The sequence below is a fragment of the Musca domestica genome, unplaced genomic scaffold (genome assembly GCF_030504385.1).
Source record: "Musca domestica strain aabys unplaced genomic scaffold, Musca_domestica.polishedcontigs.V.1.1 1, whole genome shotgun sequence".
Lineage (NCBI taxonomy): Eukaryota > Metazoa > Arthropoda > Insecta > Diptera > Muscidae > Musca > Musca domestica.
Window position 1 is genome coordinate 20,516,083 of NW_026712114.1, and position 26,892 is coordinate 20,542,974.

The 26,892-nt window shown below is 36.2% G+C and overlaps 2 protein-coding genes across 11 annotated transcripts in view; both read left to right on the top strand.

Annotated features, from left to right (window-relative positions):
• Window positions 1–26,892, top strand: part of LOC101894082 (CCR4-NOT transcription complex subunit 6-like) — a 182,939-nt gene that overhangs the window by 27,749 nt on the left and 128,298 nt on the right. The gene's annotated exons all lie outside the window — the stretch shown is intronic.
• Window positions 8,662–13,338, top strand: LOC101895416 (uncharacterized). Its single transcript, XM_005178717.4, has one exon. It carries the CDS (start codon window positions 9,830–9,832, stop codon window positions 12,764–12,766), a length of 2,937 nt encoding a protein of 978 aa, XP_005178774.2. The 5' UTR covers window positions 8,662–9,829; the 3' UTR covers window positions 12,767–13,338.

A 26,892-nucleotide genomic window follows, 5' to 3' on the forward strand; every position in this document is an offset into this window, starting at 1 on the left:
GGAAGCTAAAATTTTGCACAGATCTCTCTTTTGTCTGCAGGCAGATGAAGTTCGAAGATGGACTATATCGGTCCACGATATCGTATAGCCCGCAGCATATAACGGTACCCCCAATATTCGGTATTTTGATGATTTTACCCATATTTTTCAACGGAATTGTCTGAAAATCCACAAAAGGAGTCCCTTGTGAGTACTTTACCCCCTGAGAGAGAATATTCTATATTATCTGAAAATCCACACAAGGATTTCCTTGTGGGTACTTTATACATCGGATATATAGGTACACATGGGGGCTATACGACCCCATATAACGATACCCCCCGATATTTGGTATTTTGATGATTTTATCCAAATTTTCCAATGGAATGGTCTGAAAATCCACACAAGGAGTTCCTTGTGAGTACTTTACCCCCCTGTCTATACAGGTCCACAATATCGTATACCCCCCCATATATTGGCACCTTCCGATATTAGGTATTTTAAAGATTTTAACTGAAATTTTATTATTTTTTTTTTTTTTTTGAAAATTTTCTAATTCGTACCAAATGGTGGAGGGTATTCAAAGTTCGACCCGTCCGCTTTTTTACTTGTTTTTTTTTTTATAAAGACCTCATACCAGACGAATATAAGTCTTGAACGTTTAAAAGTCTAACGATCTTGGACTCCCATCTGGTCCCATCTAAAATACTTCCTTTTTATGGTTTACTAGGACTTCCTTCTGGGTGAACATAAACTGGCCCTTTCGGCCTTTTTCTGAACCTTATTTGAAGTAGAAAAAATATTGGTCGCCCGAAAGGATTTTATTTTCTCGTTTATAAAAATTGCTATGTGAACTTTAGGCGTTCGGAAATGTCTTTCCGAAAAATCATCTTTGATCTAAATAAGACTTTCTGATCGTCTAAATAACTATATTTTTTCGGCAATAAACACTACCTTTGTGCGAATATAATGCTTTCTTACAGGTAGTCTAAAAGACTCAAGATGGTCTACTGTAAAAGACTAGCTTCTTGACGGCCATCAACAATGTTAGTTGTCTAAAGGACTTGATTTGATTCAATTAATTGACTCATTTTTGATCATGTAAAATACTCCTTCTGAATGAGTTGAAAAATTTCTTTGGTCCTCCAAAAAAAAAAAAAAAAAAAAAAAAAAACAGTTTGGCTTCCTTTCAGAAGCATACCTTTTTTTATCTAAACAATATTCGATTCTGGTCGCCAAAAAAAAAAAAAATAAATAAATAAATAAATAAATAATAAATAAAATTAAAACAATAAAAAAGCAGTAACTTCGGCCGGGCCGAACATTTGGAAGGAATTTAGAAAATTTTCAAAAAAATAAAATCCGTTAAAAATTCAGTTAAAATCTCAAAAATACCGAATATAGCCGTAATATTGGGTCTATACAAAAACATGAACCTGCGAAACTTAAAAAAAAAAAATCGGTTAATAATGTAGCTGAAATCATCAAAATACGTAATACGGACCTGGACCCGCAAAGACAATTTTCTTTCACAGAACAATTTTCTATTAAGAACTTAAAATACGATATTTCAAAAAATTTCGGTGAATATTGCACCTAAAATCGAATACCGAATATAGGTAGGTACTGATATATGGGTCATATACGAAGACCTGGACCTGCACAGACAATTTTCTGGCATACACTGTAGTTTCCATTACGAAACTGTAGTGAATATTACGAATTCTAAATACAAAATTTGAAACAACTCAGGTGAGTAATGTGCCTAAAGTCGTCAAGATATCGAATATCGGGGGGATATCATTGTATTTGGGCTATAAAACAATTGGCTACAATCAGGATACCGAATATCAGGCGTACCGTTATATGGGGGCTATAATATATCGTGGACCGATATAGCTCATCTTCGAACTTGATGAGCTATATCGGTCCACCTGCAGGTAGATAGGAAGATGTGAGCTTCATATCTTTGTTCGTTTTTGGCCCTTGCATGATTACCTTCCATACTATGTATGATGGTTATAAAAGAAGCTCTAGGTGTTCTAAAAGACGCCGTTCGGGTGAACTACTCAACTCATTTTTTGAGTTATCAATGTCTTTTAAAATAAATTTTGGGTCGCATTAAAGTTGTTGTCTGGCTTTCTCAAACCCAACCTTCCAGGCACCTTTAAATTTCCCTTGGTGGTTACGTTCAGTCGTCTATAAAGACTTCCATCAGGACGCCTTTACACCATCTTTTATAATCTTCCCAAATAACACCTCCCTACTTCTGGTGAACAAAAACAAGTTAAAAAGCAGTAAGTTCGGCCGGGCCGAACTTTGAATACCCTCCACCATTTGGAATGAAGTTGGAAATGTTCAATTTTCTATACGACGTGGACCTACATAGGCATTGTTTGTCATAAGCCATTACCATACTCAAATTCGAAACTTGAAATAAACGGTGAATAATGTAACTAAAATCATTCAAATATCGTATATAGGGACGTACCGTTATATCGGAGCTGTGCGAAGACCTGGACCTGCATAGACAATTTTCTGTCACAAGCTGTAGCATCAATTACGAACTTCAAACACAACATCTCAAACAATTTCGGTTGGTATTGTACCTAAACTCGAAAAATACCGAATATAGGGAGGTACTGATATATGGGACCTATACGAAGACCTACCTGCATAAACAATTTTCTGACACAGACTGTAGTTGCTATCACGAACTCTAAATACGTAATTTTAAACAATTCCGATGAATAATGTCGCTAAAATATAAAAATAATACCAAAATACCGAATATCGGGAGGTACCATTTTATGGGGGCTATACGAAGACGTGGACCTGTACAGACAATTTTCTGTCTTAGGCGGTAGTATCCATTTCGAACTTCAAATACCAAATTTTAAACAATTCCGTTGAATAATGTCGTTAAAATCATCAAAATACCGAATATCGGGTGGTACCGTTATATGGGGGCTATACGAAGACGTGAACCTACATGGCCCATTTACGAACTTAACCTGCTTAGAATTAGAATTTTACGCTGATCAAGAATATACATACTTTGTTTGGTCTAAGATCATTATTTCGATGAGTTACAAACGGAATGGCAAAATGAATATACCCTCCATAGTATAGTGGAGGGTATAAAAAGGGTTGTATTTATGTGGGAGTTGAAGGGCGCTCTTATGGACGAGCTCAAAGGGCGTTTTATAGACAAGCTGAAAAGTCGTATTTATTGGCGAGCGGAAGATCGTTTTTACAAGGGAATATACACAAGTCCTTGTAGGGGAGGACAAGGAAGTAGAACTGAAAAAAAAAATATTTATAGATCTGACAAAAATCTTCATATAAGAACTAAAAGAAGTCTCTATTGACGAGGAGATGAAATTAGTCACTCTTTGACATTATCTAAAGAGCTATAAATACGCTATTATTGTTTCTAATTGCCACAAATATTTTATCTGACCAATATCATAGTTAATGACTTTAATAATCCATGGGCCATCCATATCTACTTGCTGCAAAATAAGTGCTAACACGCTCACAAGGAAGGACAAATTTTATCTGCAAACTAATAATGTAGACCTTGTTTTTTTTAATTGTCCACAAATCTAATTAACGCCATCAAATTATCTTACAATATTTTTTTTATTATTACTCCAACTTCATAACACTTTGCGGCTAGCAACAGTCAGATTCTGGTGGCCCTGTCAAGATAAAATCATAAAACATGTCAAACAAATTTGTAATTATGCTTTTGACCATTTTATCGTCACATTAGTTCAAGTGGCGTTACAAGTTGGCAAGTAAAACAAAAACCAAAAATCTAGTCAAGAACTTCTTGGCTGGCAGCGGATAAGACAAAAGTGCCAAGAAATGAAAAATTTTGGAAACTAAACAAAAATCTGACTAATCAAGAAGAAATCTCAAAATTTAATTCTCACACAAATGTCGGTCGGTTGGTTGGTCGGTCGTTTAATCTATCCATTAGCCATTCTTCTGCACATTAGTGCCCATGCACAGAGATAGACAGACCCCAATGTATGACTTGGGGACGACCTTCAAACCAAACTTCAATTCTCATGGTAATCCAATGTTGGTTGGATTACTTGTTGGCTGGTTGTCGTTGTTGCCCGCTGTGTGAACTTCAATCTGAAGTAATGAAGCAGCAACAAATGGCAAACAAAACTTACAAATTGCGATCAAAATTCAAAAAATTGAAATCATCATCCAAATCGTGTCGTTTTTACTTGAATTGCAAAGCCAGCTATAGCATAGCTAGCTAGCTTTTATGGCAAGAGCAATGGTGTGTTTCACCTCTTTTGTTTTTGTGTTTATTTTGCTTGCCAGCACAACAACAATCGACATTCAGAATGACAAACAACAATTGAATTTAAGCGGATGATGTTGATGATGGTGGCTCGTAGTGCATGAATGGAACTTTGGAAGATTTCAAATGATATCTAAGAATACAGAAATATTAGATTCTTGACGTTAGTGCGGCGACCAGGTTCTTGACATAAAGAAGAACGGATACGAGGAGGGTTTTTGGAAATTAAAGGGAGAATATTTACTATTTATTGAAATGATAGTACTAATGGTATTAATGACAGGGATGGGAAATCAAGTATTTAAGCGCATTTTTGGATTCACAAGGTACTAGATCCCGCATCGTTTGATTCATACCTTAAAAACAGGTCAATTGAAAATTTGTAGGATAGATGGTACTATAATATATGTCACTATAGCATAAATATAAATTCAGAGTTGAAGTACCTGTTGAGCCACATTGCCTTATTCATAACTTCAGTAAGGGGTATATATACAACAGGTTAATTGAAAATTCACCGCACTGATGTATAGATGGCACTGGTAGCATCCATTCTTCTGATTATAGAGTGAGAAAAAATTATTGATCAGAAATGAACAGAAAACCCATAAAAAATGTAGAGCTAGAGTGTATCGACGTTTTGAAAGTTGACATCGCAATCCCAAAATAGGGCTTGGAAATGGCATTTTTATACCCTCCATCATATTAAAAAGGCTCATTCCATTCGTAACTCCTCGAAATACGCATGATAGATCCAAAAAAGTATATACAGGGCGAGGTGGAAAAACTGCAACCAACTTCAGACTGCTGACATTTTTAAGCCACTCGTCCGACAGCTGTTGAAATTATTCCAGTGACAGCTCATTATATTGTTTGCAAGCGTACAAAAGCATTTTGGTGAGAATTTTCCAAAAAAAAAAGTTATTCGTGATGGAATTCAAGCGTGATAGTGTGATTTCTTTATATTTGACTGGAAAACCACAAGTGTCTATTGTTAGAGCATTCCAGCATTTATCGTTTGTGTCTCGTACCATCGCTCGCTACCGTGATACTGGTAGCGTAGCCCGGTGTCAAGGAAGTGGACGGAAGAAAACAGTAACATCAACAGAATTGTTCAATCGTGAGCTGAACATATCGCAATATTCCATTTAGCAAATATTGAAAAATGAGCTCGAGGTAAAGCCATTGAAATTCCAAAAAGTGCAAGAACTTACCCCACAACAGAAAGGAAATAGACTCAAAAGAGCTAAAGAGTTGCTTCGCTTGGCCGAAAGTGGTGAACTGCTGAATTTGGTTTTCTCCGATGAGAAAACATTCGTTGTCCAGCAGTTTGTAAACAAACAAAATTATCGTGTTAACTTGCCAAAGAGGTCAGCTGAAAATGTGCGCCTTCGGTTGGCCACCAGAACTCAAGCGCCGGCCATGGTGAAGGTGTGGGCCATCATAACAGCCGATGGTCACTCTCCGCTCGAATTGATCGACCGTGGCATCAGAATACAATCTGAATATTATAGCGAAAATATTCTGGAGGGTGTATTAAAGCCTTGGGCTTGGAAAGCAAGGTTGGCACTAAAAAAATACCAAAGTGTCGATCACCTCAAGTAAGCACTTCGCCGGAAATGGTCCAAAATACCGCAGAGCAACATTCGGGCAGCGTGTGACGGTGTCATTGGCCGTTTGAAAGCCATAATTCGCGCCAAAGTTAACCAATTCGAACAAATCTAAACTTATTCTAAAATATGATGCTATTTCCGAAGAGACGCGGTTTTGATACGCCCACTTCCCCCTTTTTGAGCTTTTGTACCTTTTCCGACTATGTGGTAGATAACTTGGCAAGCTAGTTCGTTGCTAACTTTCTTATGAACGAGATGTTATCCTGAAGTTGTTCTATTGCTTTTAAATTCGGTTGAAACAGTGTCTACGAAGATCCTTTTTAAAGTATCTGTCCATAATCAACTTAACCTCGGCACGTTAAATTAATTTTCGCAATGGCCTAGGCGTTTTAACTACTGCTCAATTGAATGCATTTTGCCGAGGCAGCGTCTCAGCAGCCACTCAGTTTTACTCAATATTTCAGAAGCGGATGCACACTAAATGATGTGTCAATTGGCGATTCCTAGTGGTTCTCCCCAATTGGTTGTCTACGTGCATTGTTATGTTGGCCGCGACAAATGATAACGCATACCATTTGGCGTGTCCCACGAAGTCACGCCTTAGCTGCCAGTGTAGGCCGATGTTGAACTAAACTATCCTGAGCTGAGGTCCAAATCAGTAACACTTCTTCGAATATCTTGAGCCGTCTATGCCCAGAGGATCACAGTACATATCCTGATCTTTTATCTTTAAAAGATTGCTGTGCTGAATTTATTCAAAGAGTACTTGGCTATCGTATGACAGACACAGACCCACCAACAATTCAACAGTTCGACGGGTTAAAAAGGATTTAGGAAATGCTGAGTGTGTGTGTACTTGAATTGTTGGAGTTCGAAGAGAATTCCGAAAACGGTGGATTTGTCGTGTGCTAAAACTGAAAACTTTGATAACATTTTGTACTTCTGGTCATCTTTTTTACAAGTACTGATATTACCATCCGGTACAATCTAGGACTGATTTATTGCTAGAAGATTATTCGGATTTGGAAGAAAGTTAGAAAATTTTTACCCGTATACAGAATCCAAAATGGTGTGCAGAAATGTTCGATATCGAACCGAAATCAATTTGAGCGATTAATGTGGATTCTAAACGTCTGATAAGACATCAGAAAATTTTAATTTTAGACCGATTTCGGTTAAAAGATTGAAAATTGCTTCTTATACACACCGAATATCTCTTTTTTGTCGTTGAATTAATTGAAAGAGTAACCTATGTAGCTATGAGGCTGAGGATATAAAAATTTGGGAAATACGTGTCGGAAAAGCCTTCTAAAAATTTGGTAGGAGCTTTAGATTTTCAGACGATTTAGGACAATATTAATTAAATTAATTTTAAGGGTCTAAGTTTTTTCTCCAAAAGAGAAGAAAAGGGAAATAATCACTCGAATTGCAATCGGACCGATGTCCATCAAAAGTATCGGAAAACAATTCAAAGAAGGAGCAGAAATTTATCAATTTCCAATTCTTTCGCTTACTATGTGAAAGCCACTCATTAAAGTAAAATTTGAGTTGACTTTGACCGTCTCGGTATCTCTAAAAAGTAGGTTTACCGTAACATGGGTCATGTGCAAAATCCTGCCAAGATATTGAATATTTCTGAGAGATTGTTGTCTTTTACTCGTTTCGTAAATAAAATACCAAATTTTTGTCCTATAAACATTATTGGCTCAAAGTAGCTCTACTCATTGGGATTGGAAAATAGGTCACGACCTTGAAAAGTCTTAAAATCGATCGGTACCACTATATGAACTTATGCCAAAACTATCACCAATTCTTTTCGTGAAACAAATTTCTATTCAACGTCCAAAATTACAGACAACTTCAGTTTGAAAGCGGGGCCTAACTCCCCAATATAGGAAAAAACGCTTAACACACTTATCACATGCAGATCTATATTGAATATATTTACATGGAAAGTTCAAAATCATCTGAATTACAAGAAAAAAAGGAAATAAATAAAATTAAAAAAAAAAATATTTGGATAAAAATGTTTTCGAAATCTCCAACACATTTCAAATCAGTAGATTCTATTATATTTGAGCTGCACCTGAACGTGGACCGATATTTCAAAACAAACCCTCCATATCTGCGCCAAGTTTATAAAAATCTATCTCAAATATTGCAAGTTCTATTACGATTAAAAAAGGTTAGCGGATGGGCACACTCTTACTTAGATATAATTAAAACCGCAAACAATTTTGGTCTGATGTACAATATATATATTTTTTTCAACCAATATTTTGAGGTGTTACAAAGAAAATGATAAAATTAACATATTTTCCATCGGGTGGAGGTAAACGTCAAAATTTTTATTTTCCACAATTTTCAAGTGAACCTCGTCCAATTGATGTTCTTCAGATTGCATGAAAAAAAAAACTAAACTCTTCTATCAACAACAGCAACAACAAGAACCCCCAACTGCAGCATAAACAAGAACTAAATGGCCTCGACACAAAAATACAACAAAAACAACTAAGCTTTAAATTTTAATTCAGCAAAAAACCAAATTGTAATAAATATTATTAACTTCCAAGGAGGAGACGCAATATCGTAAAAAAGTTTGTTGGGTTGTTGGAGAAACACACACAAAATGGTTTCAAACTTGACTAAATGTGGAGAACACACAAGTATGAGGGGGGGGGGGGAAATTATTTAATATCGTAAAATGAGAAAAGTAAACGTTGTCTCTCTTTTTTGTATGTGAGAGAGCTCCCAAATGTTTGTTATGAAAATGAAAAGTAAAATCAGAGCACACAGATTGGTTATGAGAGCAATTTCTCTTTTTGTGTTGTGGGGAGAGTGAGAGTGTGAGAGCAATGTGAAGCTTAACCGATATCGTGTTTTGAAAAACAAAAGTAAAACTCACTATGCCTCCAAGCTAGCTTACTAGCTGGCTGGTTGGTTGACTGCTTGCCTGGCCACCACACTGTTGTAATCAAACCAGCTTTTCTTGTAACCAAACTTGCTCTAGCTCTGTTGTTTGTGCAACTGTGGTTTTGTTTTCTGTTGTAGTTGTTGTTGTTATTAAACCATGGTTATAACGACGATGAAAGCTTTTTTTGGTTAAACTTCTTCAGCTGTTTGCGCTGCTTGGCTGGCTGGCACTACCGCTAATTGAAAATGAATTTTTAGTCTGCCACAAGTCTGGCTCGAAAACGGTTGTACAAAGACGCTTGGTTCTTCTTCTTTTCATCATCGGTTCGCACGTTCGTTCGTTCGCTCGCTTATGTTATTTTGTATGTCAAACGACCGTTCGTCCGCATGCCCGTTTCTCCGCTTGTTTTCATTTCGAAATTGAAAAAGCAGCACGATTGAACACCACAAGTACGACGTACGTGTTTCTTGGATGCGGTCGCGTGTTTCTTGTGAGCATTGAAAGGAAAACAGCCAAGAAAACGAAAAGAAAATTCCAAACAACTTTCGCATTCAGTTCAAAATACAGATCGCGCGCGCGCTCTCTTGCTCTACTCCTGTGAGTGTTGTGATCGTGAGTGTGTGTGTGCTACGCTTGAGATCCGTCTGAAAATAAGAAAAAAATATACTTTGCGTACCAAGATCCGCATTTTGTTGTGGACTTTCATGTTTGGAAAAGAAGAAACCTAGAAAAAGAAAAAAAATATTTCAAAAAAGAAAGAAAGAAATTTTCAATGATAAAATAATTTGAAAAAAATAATTAAATATTGAAAAAGAAAATAAAGAAAACAGTGCTAAAATGTTAAATTAATAAAAAAAACAACAACAACCTCAAAACAAAATTTTAAAATTGAAAAAAAAACAAGAATTTCAAAAAAATTGATTTCATGAATGTTTGTTACGCTCGGCAAGCTTATGAAACTTGCAACGCCGTATAACAACAACAACGACCAGGATTATGAGACCCAACACAGGCCAACCCTTAACACAGCAGCAGCATCCGGCAACGTTACAACACCACCAGCAGCAGCAGCAATATTTGGACAGCAACAACCATAAACATTTACCACCTCCACAATCGTCCACATCTTCATCAGCAGCAGCAGCAGGGGTGTATGTGCACCAAGGATTAGCACTACCACCAACACCCTCATCTTCCCAACAACAGCAATCCAACTCCAATTCCTCGCATCACCACAACGTACCTGGAAGCTCCTATTCACAACATCCCCATCATCAACATTCAACGCCACCTGGTCCCCATCATCCACCTCATCATTATCCAACACTACATCACCATGCTGGTGGCCATCAGATGGCAGGTCCTCCTGGACCGCCTCATCCCTTGTGGAATCATGCAGCATGTTATTCGGGACAGAATTCCACAAATCCCCACATGAATGTACAAAGCAATCGGGGCCAATTTCAACTGGGACCACCACCCCCAAATTCGCGTCACCCCTATGGTCCACCTCCACCCCAACAGCATCCAGGACATTTACAAAATTCCCAGCAACATCCCAATTCCCAATCCCATCATTTGCTACATGGTGCACATGGTCATGGCAATTATGGATCCCAAGGACCGACCCCCATACCCGGCAGTCACGGGGAACGCATACCCCTGACACCCCCCAATTATGCCAAACTGCCACCTCTCTCTGCTGTAAATCAGCAAAGGATCAATGAATGTGCCGGCATACCGCTGATATCCACGGCCACTGCCCATTTGACTCCAGGCCAGAGGCAAAGGATATCCCGCAAGCAATCCCATTCACCACCTGGGAAAAATTGGACCCATATCTTGGGCGCCAACAATGGAAATGCCCAATATGCCGCAGCACAATTTGCGGCGGCCCATGTCCAGGGAGCCCCCTTGATGATTGGCAGCAACAAGCCGACACAGCAGCAGCAACAACAACAGAAATCTATGGCGGAATATTGGTCTTCTCAAAACTTCAAACAAAGGGCAGGACAAGGTCCTCATCCACCACCCCCCTCTACATCATCCTCCTCCTCATCTTCGTCATCCTTTGGGAAAAATGATAAATTACGGACGCCTTTGCGTTATCAAAATTCTGCCCCAGCGGCCCTGAGTTCCTCCAGGTCCAAAGAAAATTTGGTGGGACAACAAGTGAAATCTTCTCAAAAGGAAGGGGAAAATTCGCCGACATCTTCCTCCTCCTCCTCCACTTCAAATTCCGGAGATGCCAATGGCAGCAGCGGAGGAGATACCTGTTTGCCCAGGATAATCAAGCCACGGAAGCGCAGAAAGAAGGACAGGAAGCCAAACAATAATCTGGTGAATGCCGTCTATTTGAAAATGGATGGTAAATTGGCCCAAGGGAGCGGAGCAGGAGTGGGAGGAGCCGGATCACAAAATTCCCTGGCCAAGAACAAATCATTTAAATCCTCCGAAGATCTGCTGAAATGCCTGGAGAAATTTTCACAAATCTCCAATTTGCAGCAGGAACAAAGCGGGGAGAGAAGGAGGGATATTACCAGGTTCCAGGACAGGAATTCCAGGAATTTGGAGGAAATTGTGGCGCCCACAAGTCCCACCTCAAAAACTTGCCATGGTGGAGACTTAAATCATGGCATTTGTTTTTGCATGGAATGCGATCCGCTGAAATCCATTTGGGATTATCCTTTACGCAGATCCCTCTCCGATTCCAGTAGCTCAAGTACCAGTGGCACTGGTTCCCTGAGTGACAATCAGGCCAGTGAAAATGATGCCCCAGACAATTGTTGGCCCAAAAGTAGAGCGGAAATTGTGGGTGTCATTGGCTCCAAGAGGATTGGCAACAGCCACAACAACAAAAATCAAATGCCTTTGAAGCCATCCAACCCAGAACCGCTCAAAGATGATTTGTCTTTGTACAACAACAACATTTTGGGAGGCATAAATTTAAGCAGTGATTTATTCAAATCCTATGGCAATGCCAACCTAAAGGCAACGGCGGCAGCTGCATCCAATGCTGCTCTGGAGGAGTGCCTTGCAGCAACATCACCCACGGCCTTAATGCTGCTGCCGGAGACAGCGGAGACACTGTTGACGCGTTCCATAAATGAAATCTCCAAGAAACTAATAGAAACGTGCTCCAATGAAGGCAATGAGCTGGTGGCCTTATCATCCTGTAATTCATTGTCTTCGTTTTCCAGTGCAAGCTCCTCGTCCTCGTCCTCATCGTCTTCGTCCTCGGCAAATTCCTCATGCGGTGCTGTGGATTTCTCCAGTGACAGCGGTATTGAGAGTGCCCACATTAATGGAGGCGATGATTTAGTTTTCAGTTTTGATCATTTGCATATTGCAAAGGCAGCGGGCCACAACAACAACTCCTCCTTTTCCACCAAATCCTCCTCAGTATGTGGCAACAATTCATCAACATCAGCATCATCGCCCACAGCCTCGAAATTTGTAATGGCAACAAATTTTCTAACATCGCCAACAATGCCGGCTGCAACACCTTTGTCACCCTCCGCCCTCGGCGTCACCACAAAGTCACAAAGTTTTGTGGCAACGACAGCACCCACCAATGGTGGTTTGGAATCGATTTTACTGGATTTGAATAACAATCAAATCCCCAAAGAACAAAAAACCATGGAGGAGTCAGAAAATCAACAACAGCAACAGCTACTAAAGTTCAATGGCCTGGCTGTTCCATCGTCGCCGTCATCATCATCGCCTCCACTATTTACAGCTGCACAAACGGATCAGCAGCAGCAATTTTTTAGCAATTGCTTTGAACTGATATGGCAACAGCAACGGCAGCACAATAAATTGGCAAATCAACATTCGGAACAATTATTTGCCTTAACCTCCTCCTCCACCTCTACGTCAACGTTTGTGGAAAATGTGGGATCACTGAAAACAGTATTTTCAACAATATCGTAGATTTTCAGACAGCTGTAATTATTTTCAACTAAAAAAACGAAAACAACAAGAAAAATGATGTGATTTTTTGCAAGTGATATAAACCTAGGACTGTGGGGAGGGGATGGAGGTTAAAATGGATTTAAAGTTACGATTAACAAGAATACCAGTATTTGTTTCGAAAAAATAAAATGGTGGAAGGTGGTTGGAAGCTAAGGATCAGCAGCAGAATAATGGTACTTTAATTGTGGCAGCAAAATCATGGGAGTCGAGGGACCAAAATCTTGAATCCTTTGAATTCGAAGGATCAGAAAATATCTGACTAAAAATATAAAAATTTTTTGTCACTCGAAGGACCAAAAAATCTGGAAGCAAGTAAAGAATAGAAAGCAGAATATTGGTGTTCTTTTTATGTGGCAGTAAAATAATGAAGTCGAAGTACCAAAATCCAACGAAAAGAAGGATCAGAAACTTTGAATTCAAAGGACCAAAACAATTTAATTTCTTCACCATCGAAGGACCAAATTTCTAGCATTTCATCGGCAGTCGAAGGACAAAAAATTTGAATACTTTTAACAGAAATGCCAGTATTTCGGAAGGTGATAGCATTTGAGAAGTCACAGCAGAATAATGGTTCCTTCTTCGTGGCAGCTGAATAATAGAATTGGAAACCCAAAATCTTAAATTTGTTTTTAAACGAAATTCCAGAAGTCTTTAATTCGAAGTACCAAAAATATATTTTCTTCGCCATCGAAGGACCAAAACTCAAGAATTTTTTTGGCAGTCGAAGGACCAAATATCTCGAAGAAAGTAAAGGATATGAAGCAGTTGCGTACTTTGTCGGAGCATCAAAATTATGGATATTTTTGGTCAAACGATGTCCTTTCAATTCGAAACAAAAAAAAATTTGAATTTCTTGAATATCGAAGGACCAAGATATTGAATATTGTTTGCAGTCGAATTATGGAATCGAAGGACTAAAGATGTGAACATTTTTGGTAAACGAAGCACTCGAACCTTTAAATTCGAAGGACCAAAGTTCTAGATATTTTAGCTCCACAAGGGACCAGAAACTTTGGAGTCGAACAACCTAAACACTCTCATTTCTGGATTATCGAAGGACCAAAAATCTAGAACTTTGTTGGCAGCCTAATTCGATTGGCCAGAATTCGTAATACCAGCAACGTTGAATCCGAAGGACCAAAAAACTTCCTTGCTTTATTATCTAAAGACCTGAATTATAGATTTTTTGGTAGTCGAAGAACCAAAAATCCAGAAGAATTAGAAGCAGGATAATTGTGTTTTCTGTGTCAGCAAAATTATGGGAGTCGAAGGACCAAATTGCTGAATAGTTCATGGTAAACCAAAGACCAGAAACTTTGAAATCGAAGGAACAAGTTTTTAGTTTGATTTCTTGATTATCGAAGGACCAAAAAATCCAGAAGCAAGTAATTGATAGAAAAAAGAAGTTGAAGGATCAAAATCTTGGCGAACGAAGGACTATTGGCTTGAATTTGAAGGAACCAAAAATCGAATTTCTTCACTAACGAAGGACCAAATATTAAGAATTTTGTTGGTACTCGGAGCACAAAGAAACTTAAATATTTTGGAAATCGGCAAAGGGTCATCAACTTAGAATTTTTCGACAGTCGAAGGACCATAACTTTATTTTTTGGTAGTCGAGGATATGTGGAGCACCAAAGAACGCATTTTCCTCGTTAACCATGGAAAAAAGACCGCATGTTTGTTGGTAAACGAAGGACTAAAATTATTGAATACTTTTGGTAAGCGAAGGACCAAATTATAAAACTTTTTCGCTAATCAAAAGACCGATAATTTTGCAAATTGGAATTCTTCCCTGTCATCGAAGGACCAATAATTAGAATTTTTGCTTGCAATCGAAGGACCAAAATTTTACAACCATTTATGATACATGGAAGCTAATAACTCAACCTTATGATGAAGGACCAAATTCTGCAGCTGATTAACAAACTAAAAACAGTAATTGATTTTCGGAAGCTGATATAATTATTTTTGGAAATTGGAATTTTTCCCGACAATCGAAGGACCAAATTCTTCATATAAAAAATATTTTTGGAAATTTGGTCTGTTAATCGAAGGACCAAAATATACTGCGTCTGATTCACCAACAAATATCCTTTTATAATAAAAGCTGACAAGTTTAAAAATAAAAATATAAATCTCCTGCCATCGCAGGACCAAAATTCTGCTGCTGAATAACAAGGAACCAATTATGGCAGCTGATATATTCAACATATTCGGAAATATATTTCATATTTGGAAATATATTTCATATTTGGAAGTTTGAATTTTTCCTGCAATCGAAGGACCAAATTTCTGCAGATAATCAACAAACAAATAACTATTTATAACGGTTCTTCGGATGCTGATAATTTAAAAATAAAAATTATTTTTGGAAATTGGAATCTTTCTCGGCACTCGAGGACCTAAATATTGCTGCTGATGAATTTTGGAGATTTGAATTGTTCCTGCCATCGATGGACCAAATGCCGCTGCTGATGGCTAACAAACAAATAACCAGAATCATTATTCTTCGGAAGCTGATGAGTGAAAATAAAAATAATTGCGGAAATTTTAATTTTTCCCGGCAATCGAAGGACCAAAAAAAATGCTGCCGACGAAGGAAGCCGATGGAAATTTTGGATATTTGAATTTCTCGAGCAATCGAAGGACCAATTTCTGCTGCTGCTGCTAATTTTCAAACAAAGGATCATATACAATGATTTTACGGAAGCTGATAGTTTTAATAATTAAAGTAGTTCTGGAATAGTATTTTCACCTGCAATCGAAGGACCAAATTCTACTGCTGCTAATTAACAAACAAAGGGACCTACATTTCGTGGTTTTATGGGAGCTGAAAATATTAACATTAATAATGTAATGTAATTCATTAACGAAAATACGAAAAATTAAATTTAAACAAAAAATATTTATAATTAAATTAACCCCAAAATAAGTGATCTAATAGTGTTTTAGAGATATCAGTAAGAACAAATCGTTATTTTTTAGTTTTTAAATTAACATTAACAAAAAGTTTTTTATAGCAACGAAAAAATATAAAGTTATTAGAAAATGTCGAAGAAATGCAAACATTAATTTAATGCTAATTTTTTTTTTATTAAAAATAAAATAATCGAAACATTTATTATAAGAAAAGAAAAAACAAACAAATGAATCCTATACAAAATAAATATTTATTATAAAAAATATGAAAATTGAAAAAAAATGTTTGGAATTTTTGATAAATGAAAGATTGAAAATAGTGAAAGAGATGTAAATAATCGAAAATGTCGAATTAAATCTTGAAAAGATAAACAAAGGTATGATTGAAGTTCAAACAATTAATGGGATAGTGAAGTGAATTAGATAGTGGAACTTAGAGAGCTATCACCCAATTGTCTATTGGTGTGGATGGATAAAGGAGCTAATTAAGAGAGTTGTTTCCTAAAAATAATATGTTTTCCTTCTTTTATGGATAGAAGTTTAAAAAATGAAAGCAACTAAGTGAAGTGGATGGACTGTTGAAAACGGGGAGTATTCTCTCAATGTCATAGTGAAGAAGATAGACAATGAAGCTTTGGAGAGTCTTTCGGCTTTTAGTGCCAACCTTGCTTTCCAAAATACTACAGACACAATAGTTCAACGGATTGGTATCCGAAGATTTTGGTGGTCATTGTGCGCTGGAAATGAACCGAGGAACCTTATTTTATAACCTTTCTTTGGTGGCGCGTGTTGTGTGCAATGGTACTGAGTCCTGTTGGAATTTCCAAGGTCTGCGGCCAAATGTTTGCGTGCCCACGACTTTAATACACCCTCCAGAATATTTTCGCGATAATATTCGGCATTTATTCTGATGCCATGGTCGATTAATACGAGCGGAAAGCGACCATCGGCTGTTATGGCGCCATCACCCTGGCCGGTGCTTGAGTTCTGGTGGCCAGCCGAAGGTGCACATTTTCAGCTGACCTGTTTGGCAAGTAAACACGATCATTTTGTTTGTTTACAATCTGCTGGACAACGAATGTTTTCACCACTTCGGCCAAGCGAAGCAACTCTTTAGCTCTTTCGAGTCTATTTTCTTTCTGTTGCGGTGTAAGTTCTTGCACTTTTTGGAATTTCTGTGGCTTTATCCCGAGCTCGTTTTTCAATATTTGCCGAATGGAATATTGCTATATTTTCAGCTATATATAGGGAGTTACCCTATATTCGGTATTTTAACGATTTTACCGAAATTGTTTGAAATATCGCATTTGAAGTTCCTAATAGGTACTACACCCTGTGACAGAAAATTGTCTATGCAGGTCCAGGTCTTCGTATAGCCCTTGTATCTCCCTATATTCGGTATTATGAGGATTTTAGCTACATTATTCATTGGATTTTTTTTTCATGTTTCGTATTTGAATATTGTAATGGCTTATGACAAAAGCTGCCTATGCAGGCCCACGTCTTCCTATAGACCTCAATATAACGGCTATATTCGATATTTTCTGAGATTTTAACAGAATTTTTAACGGATTCTATTTATTATTATTTTTTTTTTTTGAAAATTTCCTAATTCGTTCCCCTGGCGGAGGGTATTCAAAGTTTGGCCCTGCTGAACTTACGGCTGTTTTACTTGTATTGTATTTGAATTATACTGGGAATATAATTTTTAAAAAAGACTGGGCATTTATTACGTACGTAGCTGATTATTTCCCGAGGCAAGAGAAAAGGAAATTCCAAAATATGAGCAAATTTGACAAGTTGTGTTTGAAAAATACTGGGAATATCGAATTTAAAGATTTTTTCTAAAGAAAATTAAAAGCATTTTCCCTTAAATCTAACCCAAAACGAACGCTAAATTAACAATTAAAAGAAAAAAAATAGTGGTGATCGCAAAATAAACTGTACAACCAAAATAAATACTACGGCCCCAGGAAATACCATTTACTTGCGATAACAAAAAATCGTCGGATTATTAAACATCGTACAAGATCACTGGACGCTTAAAGATACGTGCTCTGCTCTTTAAAATCGTGTGTGTAAATAACACTTTCCTGTTTGATTTCCGTATTACATTACAAGCATCTTTAAAAAAAGCATATGCAAAAAAACCAGTATTTTGTAAAATAACACCCACCAAAATTTAATCTCAAAATTCAAATCAACGTTTTCAAAGTTTCCTGCATCTGGCGGCTAATTCGGCAAAAATGGCATATAATTACCATGTAAGTTCTATAAAAAAAAACTTAACAGCTGCTTGAAGACAAAGCTTTATTGAAAGGTATATCCTTTTTATACCCTCAGCCATATGGCTACAGAGGGTATATATCATTTGATACGGCCAAAACGTGCCTAGTCGAAATAACGGTTTTAGACCCTAGGTCTCTTTGGACCAAATCCGTTTCAGAACATTTGGAGTCGATCTAGAGATGTCCGTCCGTCCGTCCGTCTGTCTGTCTGTCTGTCTGTCTGGCTGGCTGGTGCGCACGATAACTCTCGAAGGGAGTATCCGATTTGGTCCAAACTTGGTACATCGTAATATTTTTGTCAAACTTTGATCGAGTTCGGAGATGGGCAATATCGGTAAACTCCTTCTGGTACCTCCCCCACAAAAGGTCTAAATTTTCAAAAAAAATATTTTTTGCACAGAAAGAGAAAGGATAATCCGAATTTGCTCCAACTTTGCAAATCCTAATATTTGCGTCAGTGCTAGGTCAGGTGTGAAAATGGACAATATCGGTCCACTCCTCCTGGTACCTCCCCCACAAAAGGTCTAAATTTTCAAAAAAATTATTTTTTGCACAGAAAGAGAAAGGATAATCCGAATTTGCTCTAACTTTGCAAATCCTAATATTTGCGTCAGTGGTAGGTCAGGTGTGAAAATGGACAATATCGGTCCACTCCATCAAGTACCTCCCCCACAAATGGTCAAAATTTTGAATAATTACAACTCTCATAAAATGTTATGTAAGAGTCCGATTGTCTTCAAATTTCACACATCCCAATATTTATATTAACCCAAGCTCTGGTGTTAAGATGAACAATATCGGTCCACTCCTTCTGGTACCTTCCCCCACAAAAGGTCGAAATTTTCAAAAAAAAAAAAAAAACATATTTTTTGCACAGAAAGAGAAAGGCTAATCCGAATTTGCTCCGACTTTGCAAATCCTAATATTTGCGTCAGTGCTAGGACAGGTGTGGAAATGGACAATATCGGTCCACTCCTCCTGGTACCTCCCCCACAAAAGGTCGAAATGTTCAAAACATATATTTTTTGCACAGAAAGAGAGAGGATAATCCGATTCTGATCCAACTTTGCATATCCTAAAATTTGCATCAGTACTAGGTCAGGTGTGGAAATGGACAATATAGGTCCACTCCATCAAGTACCTCCCCCACAAATCGTCAAAATTTTGAATAATTACAACTCTCATAAAATGTGATGTAAGAGTCCGATTGTCTTCATATTTCACACATCCCAATATTTATATTAACCCAAGGTCTGGTGTTCTGGTACCTCCCCCACAAAAGGTCGAAATTTTCAAAAAAAAAAAAAAAAAAAAAAAAAAAAAAAAAATATATATATATATATATATATATATATATATATATATATATATATATATATATATATATATATATATATATATATATATATATATATATATATATTGTACAGAAAGAGAAAGGCTAATCCGAATTTGCTCCGACTTTGCAAATCCTAATATTTGCGTCAGTGCTAGGACAGATGTGAAATGGACAGTATCGGTCCACTCCATCAAGTACCTCAAAATTTTGAATAATTACAATCTCATAAAATGTGATGTAAAAGTCCGATTGTCTTCAAATTTCACACATCCTAATATTTGTATTAACCCATGATCTGGTGTGAAGTGGGAATACATCGGTCCACTTCTTCTGGTACCTCCCCCACAAAATATTGAAATTTTGAGTACCCATGAAGCTCATAAATCGCCAAATTAACATCCGATTCCATTTAGACTTGGCACATCTGTCGAAATATTTATATCATATTTTTGGGTCCGATAGGAAATGGACAATATTGGCCCATTCCTTCGGGATCTGTCCCATAGAGGGTCAGACGTTTGACTAACCTTAACACTAGTCAAAATATATTTAGATAATCGAACATAGGCTGAGGGTATATCTCTGGCGGCAATACCGACTGATACTTTTTAACTTGTTTCGTTCGTTATAGGCCACAAAAATGTCGGATGGAATTTTGAAAACTACAATATTAGTTGCTGTTGGAAATCAAAATTAGCCAATTTTTATCATTGAACGTCGCCCACATGGAAACTTTGTAAAATTAAGCATATTCGCATGGAATGCAAAAAATGGCGATATGTGAGAAAGTTCTTTATCACGAAATACCTCTACCCTAACACAGGGATGCTGATAATATGTGTGGATTTTATGAAAATAATCGTTGGTATAGAAACCAGTATTTCTTGAGGTGACGAATATAAGGCCGCTGAAAAATAGTCAACATTTTCTTTTTTATTACTTTCCCAGTATTTTCAAGAAGTAACCAAAATTCGTAAAAACTTTTTTTGGCTAAAAAAAACTTTTGGTGTTATAAATAAAATATCCAACAATGCAACCAGTATTTTTAGAGAAATCTTCAAGTAGCGGTGGAATTGGAATAACTATTTGACATTGACTTTAATGGAAAATCCAAGGCTCATATACAAAAAATTGTCTAAAATAGCATTTTTTGAAGCAATATCAAAATATTGCTAGAGAAAGTAGAAAAATATCAACAAGAAGCAGAAATTATGGAATGTAATGGGCAGCAGCAGTCCACAGGAATGTGCAAACCAAAGCAGTAATTTTTGAGAATTTCTGTAAAAATGATCTCCCAGGAATATGTGAATGTCAAAAACATGGATCATTGTTTTTTAAACATCAAAGCTTCTCTACAGAAATACACCAGTATTTTTGAGACTGCATTCAATGCAGACAATTTATTAAAAAAAAACATCTTTAAAAAATATGAACACGAACCTTTGAAATCAGCAAAATTGGAGTAAAAATTACAAAAAAAAGTGAAATTTGCAAAACCAGTATTTTTTTTGAATACATGAAAATGGACACTTTCAACCTAATTAAAAAAACATCGAGGTAGAACTGTTTATTGCCAAACGGGAAGCAATTAATCAACCCAGTATTTTTCGAGAAATTTATTATAATACTGGTAAGATTTTTTACAGAAACACTGTATTATTCGAGAATTTTTCATTGCTGCCGTAAAATAAAAAACGCACTAAAATGGATCGTTTTTTCAACTCCGCTTAAAAAACGTAATTTAGCAAAACCAGTAGTTTTCGGTAAATTTTGAGTATGGATATTCGGAACTTATTTTTTGATTTTCCCGATATTTGAATAAATTCTTAAGAAATCATCAAGATTTGTCTACAAAAACACGAAAAGTCAATTCATTTGGTTATCAGTATTCTTCGGAAAAAATTGTTATAACCGCAAAATGAAAAATGTGGAAAAATATATCAAAACTGTTAATAAGCATCTAAAAGGACATACGTTTCGTGGAGGAAAAGATGAAAATTGCTTAAAGGGAATTAATTACAAACCATGTATGTTTGGGAAAATGTTAAATTTGGACATTTTTGGATTTTTGGACGGTATTTAAATGGATTCTTATAAAATCATCAACATTAGTCTACAGAAACACGATAATTTGGCGCCAGTATTTGTCGAGATATTTCAATGCCGGCTTTAAAAATGAAATGGAAAATGTGGATAACAGTATTGAAATGTTCAAAAAATATTCTCAAGGATTTCTTTTTCCTGGATAAAACATCATCACTTCTAAAAAAATTCATTTATCAAAACCAGTATTTAAAAAAAAAAAAATATGTTGGAGAATTTCGGACTTTAAATTTTGGACAAAGGTATTAAAAATTTTAAGAATTTAAATAATCCCAGACAAGAAACAAGGGAACTGATGAGGATTGGTGGCTCTTTCCGAAACCTAGGTATTCCCTGCCTTACCCCCTGGTAAACATTACCATCGTTCTCCACTCATAAACAAACGTTGTTTTTATAAAAACAACAATAATGGGATTTCGCCTGACGATTTTGCAACAACAAAATACTATGGTATCCCAAACAAGCAAGCCAAACTCTGTTCAATTTAAATAAATTCTTAAGAAATTATCAACATTTGTCTACAGAAATACAAAAAATAAGTTAATTTTGAAAACCAGTATTTTTCGAGACATTTTCGTTTTAGCTCCAAAATGTAGTATTTGGACAAATGCTATGAATATGTTAAGAATTATTCTATCAGGTTTCATATAAAATTATATTCATCATATAAATTATCGACATTGCCAAAAGAAAATTTTTTAGCAAAACCAGTATTTTCGGATATATTTGCAAATTAAAAATTTTGTAAATGGACTGGAAATTTTAGACAAATGTTTTAAAACTTTTTAAATTTACCTTCGTTTCATGGAAAAAAATTATCATAATTTTTAAAAGAAAATTATTTATCAAAACCAGTATTTTTTCGGAAATATTTTTAATATTGCTATGAATTATCTATCAAGGCCTCCATTTCAAATTAAAAATTTAAAAACTATAAACAGTGCTAAATGAAAATTAAAAACCAGTACTTTTCGGAAAAGATGTTTTAAAACTCTTAAGAGCTATCTATCAGGACCACCTCCGTTCCATGGAAATAAATTATCAACAGTGTCAAAAGAAAATTATTTATCAAAACCAGTATTTTTCGGAAATTTTTGCAAATGAAATTTTGAACATGAACTGAACATTTTGGGCAAATGTTTCAAAAGTTTTAAGAATTATCGATCAGGACCTTCGTTTCATGGAAAAAATTATGAAAATTTGTAAATGAAATTATTTATCAAAACCAGTATTTTTCGTAAATAATTTGAATTTGGAAATTTTAGATAAATGTGTTAAAATTGTTGAGAATTATCTATCAGGATCTCCGTTTCACATTAAAAAGTAGAAAAATTAAAAACATTGCCAAAAGAACATTTTTTAACAAAACCAGTATTTTTTGGAAAAGGTGGGATTGAAAATTTTGAACTATAAGTAGCAGTTTATTGCTATATAGCGTTGTGGACTTATTTTTGTGTTGAACATTTTCCCACTATTTCATTAAACCAGACAAAGGCCGTTGAGGAATCTCATTAAAATCAAGAAACTACACAAAAGGCGTTATATTTTAAATTCAAAACCTATATTTACCCAAAAATTTCACAATATTTCGAAACATTGTTGTTATATGCTTTAATTTCCAAAAAATGAAAAATAATCAAATCATCAGCTACAGCCGTATTACATAATCTGTCTGTCTGTCTCTGTTGACCACCTAAATTATGACCTTTTAACCAGTATTTTTCCCCCGTTGCTGAATAAATCATCAGCCGGAAAGCAATTAACAGAGTTACCGTTATTAATGGACCAGCTAATCAACAAAGCCATCATCAGCTTTAATGTCAAAATTTCTCAATCCTCGCTGCTGCGGCGAGACGGCCGGCCCTATTCTTTCATATTTTTTGTTGTTGATGTGAAACCACAACACAAAACGCTGGAAGAGACAACGCCACGAAAAAGAAATGGATTTGATTACGCCACAGTGACCTCAATACAAGTGTTAATGAAATGGACAGGCCAAAATGCAAAAGATAACAGATAACATTATTAAGGCTGCCCAAAAAAACAAAAAACCTTTATACCTTCCCCCGAAAAAAAAAAACAATATTGCATAATCCCAGCGAATATAACAACAAAAACAATGTGGAAAAAAATAAATAATAATAATAAAAAAAATATCCAACAACCATCATTAACTTAACAACAACAAGCTGGCAAGCTCTTTACACAAACCCAAAACAACAACAACAAATTTCACATAATGAATGCGTCAACTTGCCAGCCAGCCAACCAACCAACCGACCGACCAACCATCAACCACATCATGATATTCATGATCATCATCATCGCCATCCACCAACGAATGAATTAAACCACGTTCGCCGTCGTTGTCATCATCACCGCGGTTGGTTACAACAACATTTGCTGTTATGATTTCCTGTTTCCGTTTAATTGATTTTTAAATGACGTGCAACGGTTATTTTTTCGGTTTTTTTTTCGCTCTCTCAATTTTACATTTTTTTTTTTTGGATTTTGATTTTTTGAAGTGGGATTTCGAAAATAATCAACCATCCAACCAGGCGAATAAATTCAACTCAGAAAATAACATTTTTGGTTATTTAGGCAAAGACCGACCGCCCGATCGCTACATTGCAATCCAAAACAAGACGGCGTCTTACATTGTATTTTGAGCTGAGCAAAACTTACAATGCGATTTTGAAATACAAAACCCAGCGGGAATTTAAAAAAAAAAACACAAATCAAACCAAAACGACCAGTTAAGCAGCCATCCAACCAATCCGGCAAGTCATGCGAATGCGCTCCTAAACAAATCAGCAACCAAGCGAGCCAGCCAGCAAAAAACGGCTAAACTTTCACTTTCACTCTTCATAAAGTACTTTTATCCAAAGACGGTTTGGTTGTACGCGATCGTCGTCTACCGGTGATATAGACATGCAAACAAAGCAAGCAACCAACCCACTAACTCACCAACCAAGCGACAGACAGACGGATGAGCCCCGTTTAAGCATCAAGTCTGGCTAGCTTGGCTTTACAAAACAAAGCAAACCAAACCAAACTATCCAACCAACTACTTTGTGTGTGTGTGTGTGTTTGAGTTTGACCAAAACCAAGCCTCAACACTGCAACTCATGCATGGTTCCCCGTACTACCATCCACCCCCTCTCTTATTTGTTGTATCATAGAAATGGAAAAAAACTATAAGCGCCAGCTAACCCGTTTTTTTTTTGGTTTTCTATGGCAAACTAACCACCCACCTCTCTTTTTTTCTCTCTCCGATCTCTCTCTCTTTCTTTGATATTTAACTCTTCTCTGATGCCAGGTGTATGCAAATACAGTTTTTTTGTCACCCAATTTACATTTTCTTTAAACAATTTAATTCTTCCGAAGCTTTGCAAATCAGACTTTTTTGGTGTCCAGAAGCTATTTTTGATTATTGACCAGACCAAAGAAACATTTTAGAACAAAGATATATGGAAAATTTAGTGTCACGAAGCTTTTCCATCAATTCCCCTTGATAAACTCCCAATATTGAGAAGCTCTTCCATAAATATTGGACCCTATGTGGGCCATATCTTTAAAGAGAAATTCTAATAGCTCTTCCGAAGATATATCACTTATTAGGAAGTGCCCGCTACTTTGTTAGCGAAAAGTCCACCTTAAAATTTCAAATTTTTTCTAACAGTTCGTGTTAGGACTTTTTAGTACCCAAGTGGAAATTTTGATACTTTCAACAAAATTTTCAAACTTTTAAGGTTTTACATATTTATTCAAGTTTTTCCTTTTTTCGGGAAAAAATTGTTCAAAACCTTTTATTTTGAAGGTTTACCAGGAAGGATAATCGTAAAACCTTTACACTATGGACTCACATCTATTTTTTTTCCGTCCAAAACTATTTCATCGTCTTCATATTTAAACCCTAGAAACCAACAGTGACCTTAATATCAAGTTTCAGAATTTCAGCTCTATCCCTTCACTCAATACCAAAGTTAGTGATATTTAGTACGCATATTCAAAACAATCTACATCACTCCATTCAAAATTAAAACTATTACATTTCGTACAATTATAGTACGAATTTGCAAAACCATCACCAGATACCAACAGAGACCTCAATATTAAATTTCGGGATTCCAGCTCTATACATTCACTCTATACCAAATTTAGAAACATTTAGTACTTTTCGTATAATTTTAGTGCTCATTTGAAAAACCGTTCCATATCTCAATTCTAGACGCCAACACTTATTGCAATTTAAAATTTCGGGATTTTAGCCCTATTCCTTCACCCAATACCCAGTTTAGTGTCACTTAGTACTTTTCGAACAATTAGGGTACACATTTGCAAAAACCACCTCCATATCTTAACCACACACAGTGACATCTATATTAAATTTCGAGATTTTAGCTCTATCCCTACACCCACTACTAAATTTAGTACAAATATAGAACGCTTATCCAAAACCAGCTGTTTCTCTCAACCACAGACCCTAACAATGACATCCATATCAAATTTCACCTCTATTCCTTCATCCAATACCAAATTCGTTATTATTTGGTCCTTTTTGATAACCTCAAAGTTTGAATTTCCAATACCATCTCCATATGTCCGGGTTAGACTGGAACAGCGACCCGAATACCAAATTTTTAGATTTCAAGCACTTGCTGTTCATCCAATACAAATTTGTACCAAATATAGTACTATTTAGTACCTTTCGGGCACTTGTAGTACACATTTCCAAAATCAACTTTTTATCACACATTAAAGTTAGAAATGCCGAAAACCCTTTGGAACATCTATCCTGTACCTCATCAGTGACTCTTATTTCAAATTTCAGAATCCTAGCTCATGCCGTTTGTCCAATACTAAGTATTCAATGCATTGTATTGTGCATAGGATGGTTGGTATAGAAATTGAGATATATCCGTCCACGTTTTGGTTAACCGCCATATACCTCCAGATATTCGGTATTTTAATGATTTTCGCCATATTTTTTCACGGATTTGTCTAAAAATTGGTATTTGAAGTTCGTAATGGGTTATAGCTCCTGTGGCGGAACATAGTATATATACCACGTTTTGGGATAAACCCCTTTTAACGATCCCTCCCGATATTCGGTGTTTTATGATTTTTTTTTCCAAATTTTGCCATGGATTTGTCCAAAAAAAAAAAAAATTTATACCCTCCACACTTCTATGGAGGGTAGCTTTGTCATTCCGTTTAATTATTCGAAATATTCATAAAATTATATGTATTCTGGATTAACGCAAAATTCTAAGACGATCTAGCGATGTCCGTCTGTCTGTCTGTTATAATCACGAATGAATTGAGATAAAGTTGATTGAGCTAAAGTTTTGCGTGCATAGTTTACCAGTAGGTAGGTTCAGTTCGTAAATGGGTCATGTCGGTCCACGTTTTCGTATAGCCCCCATATA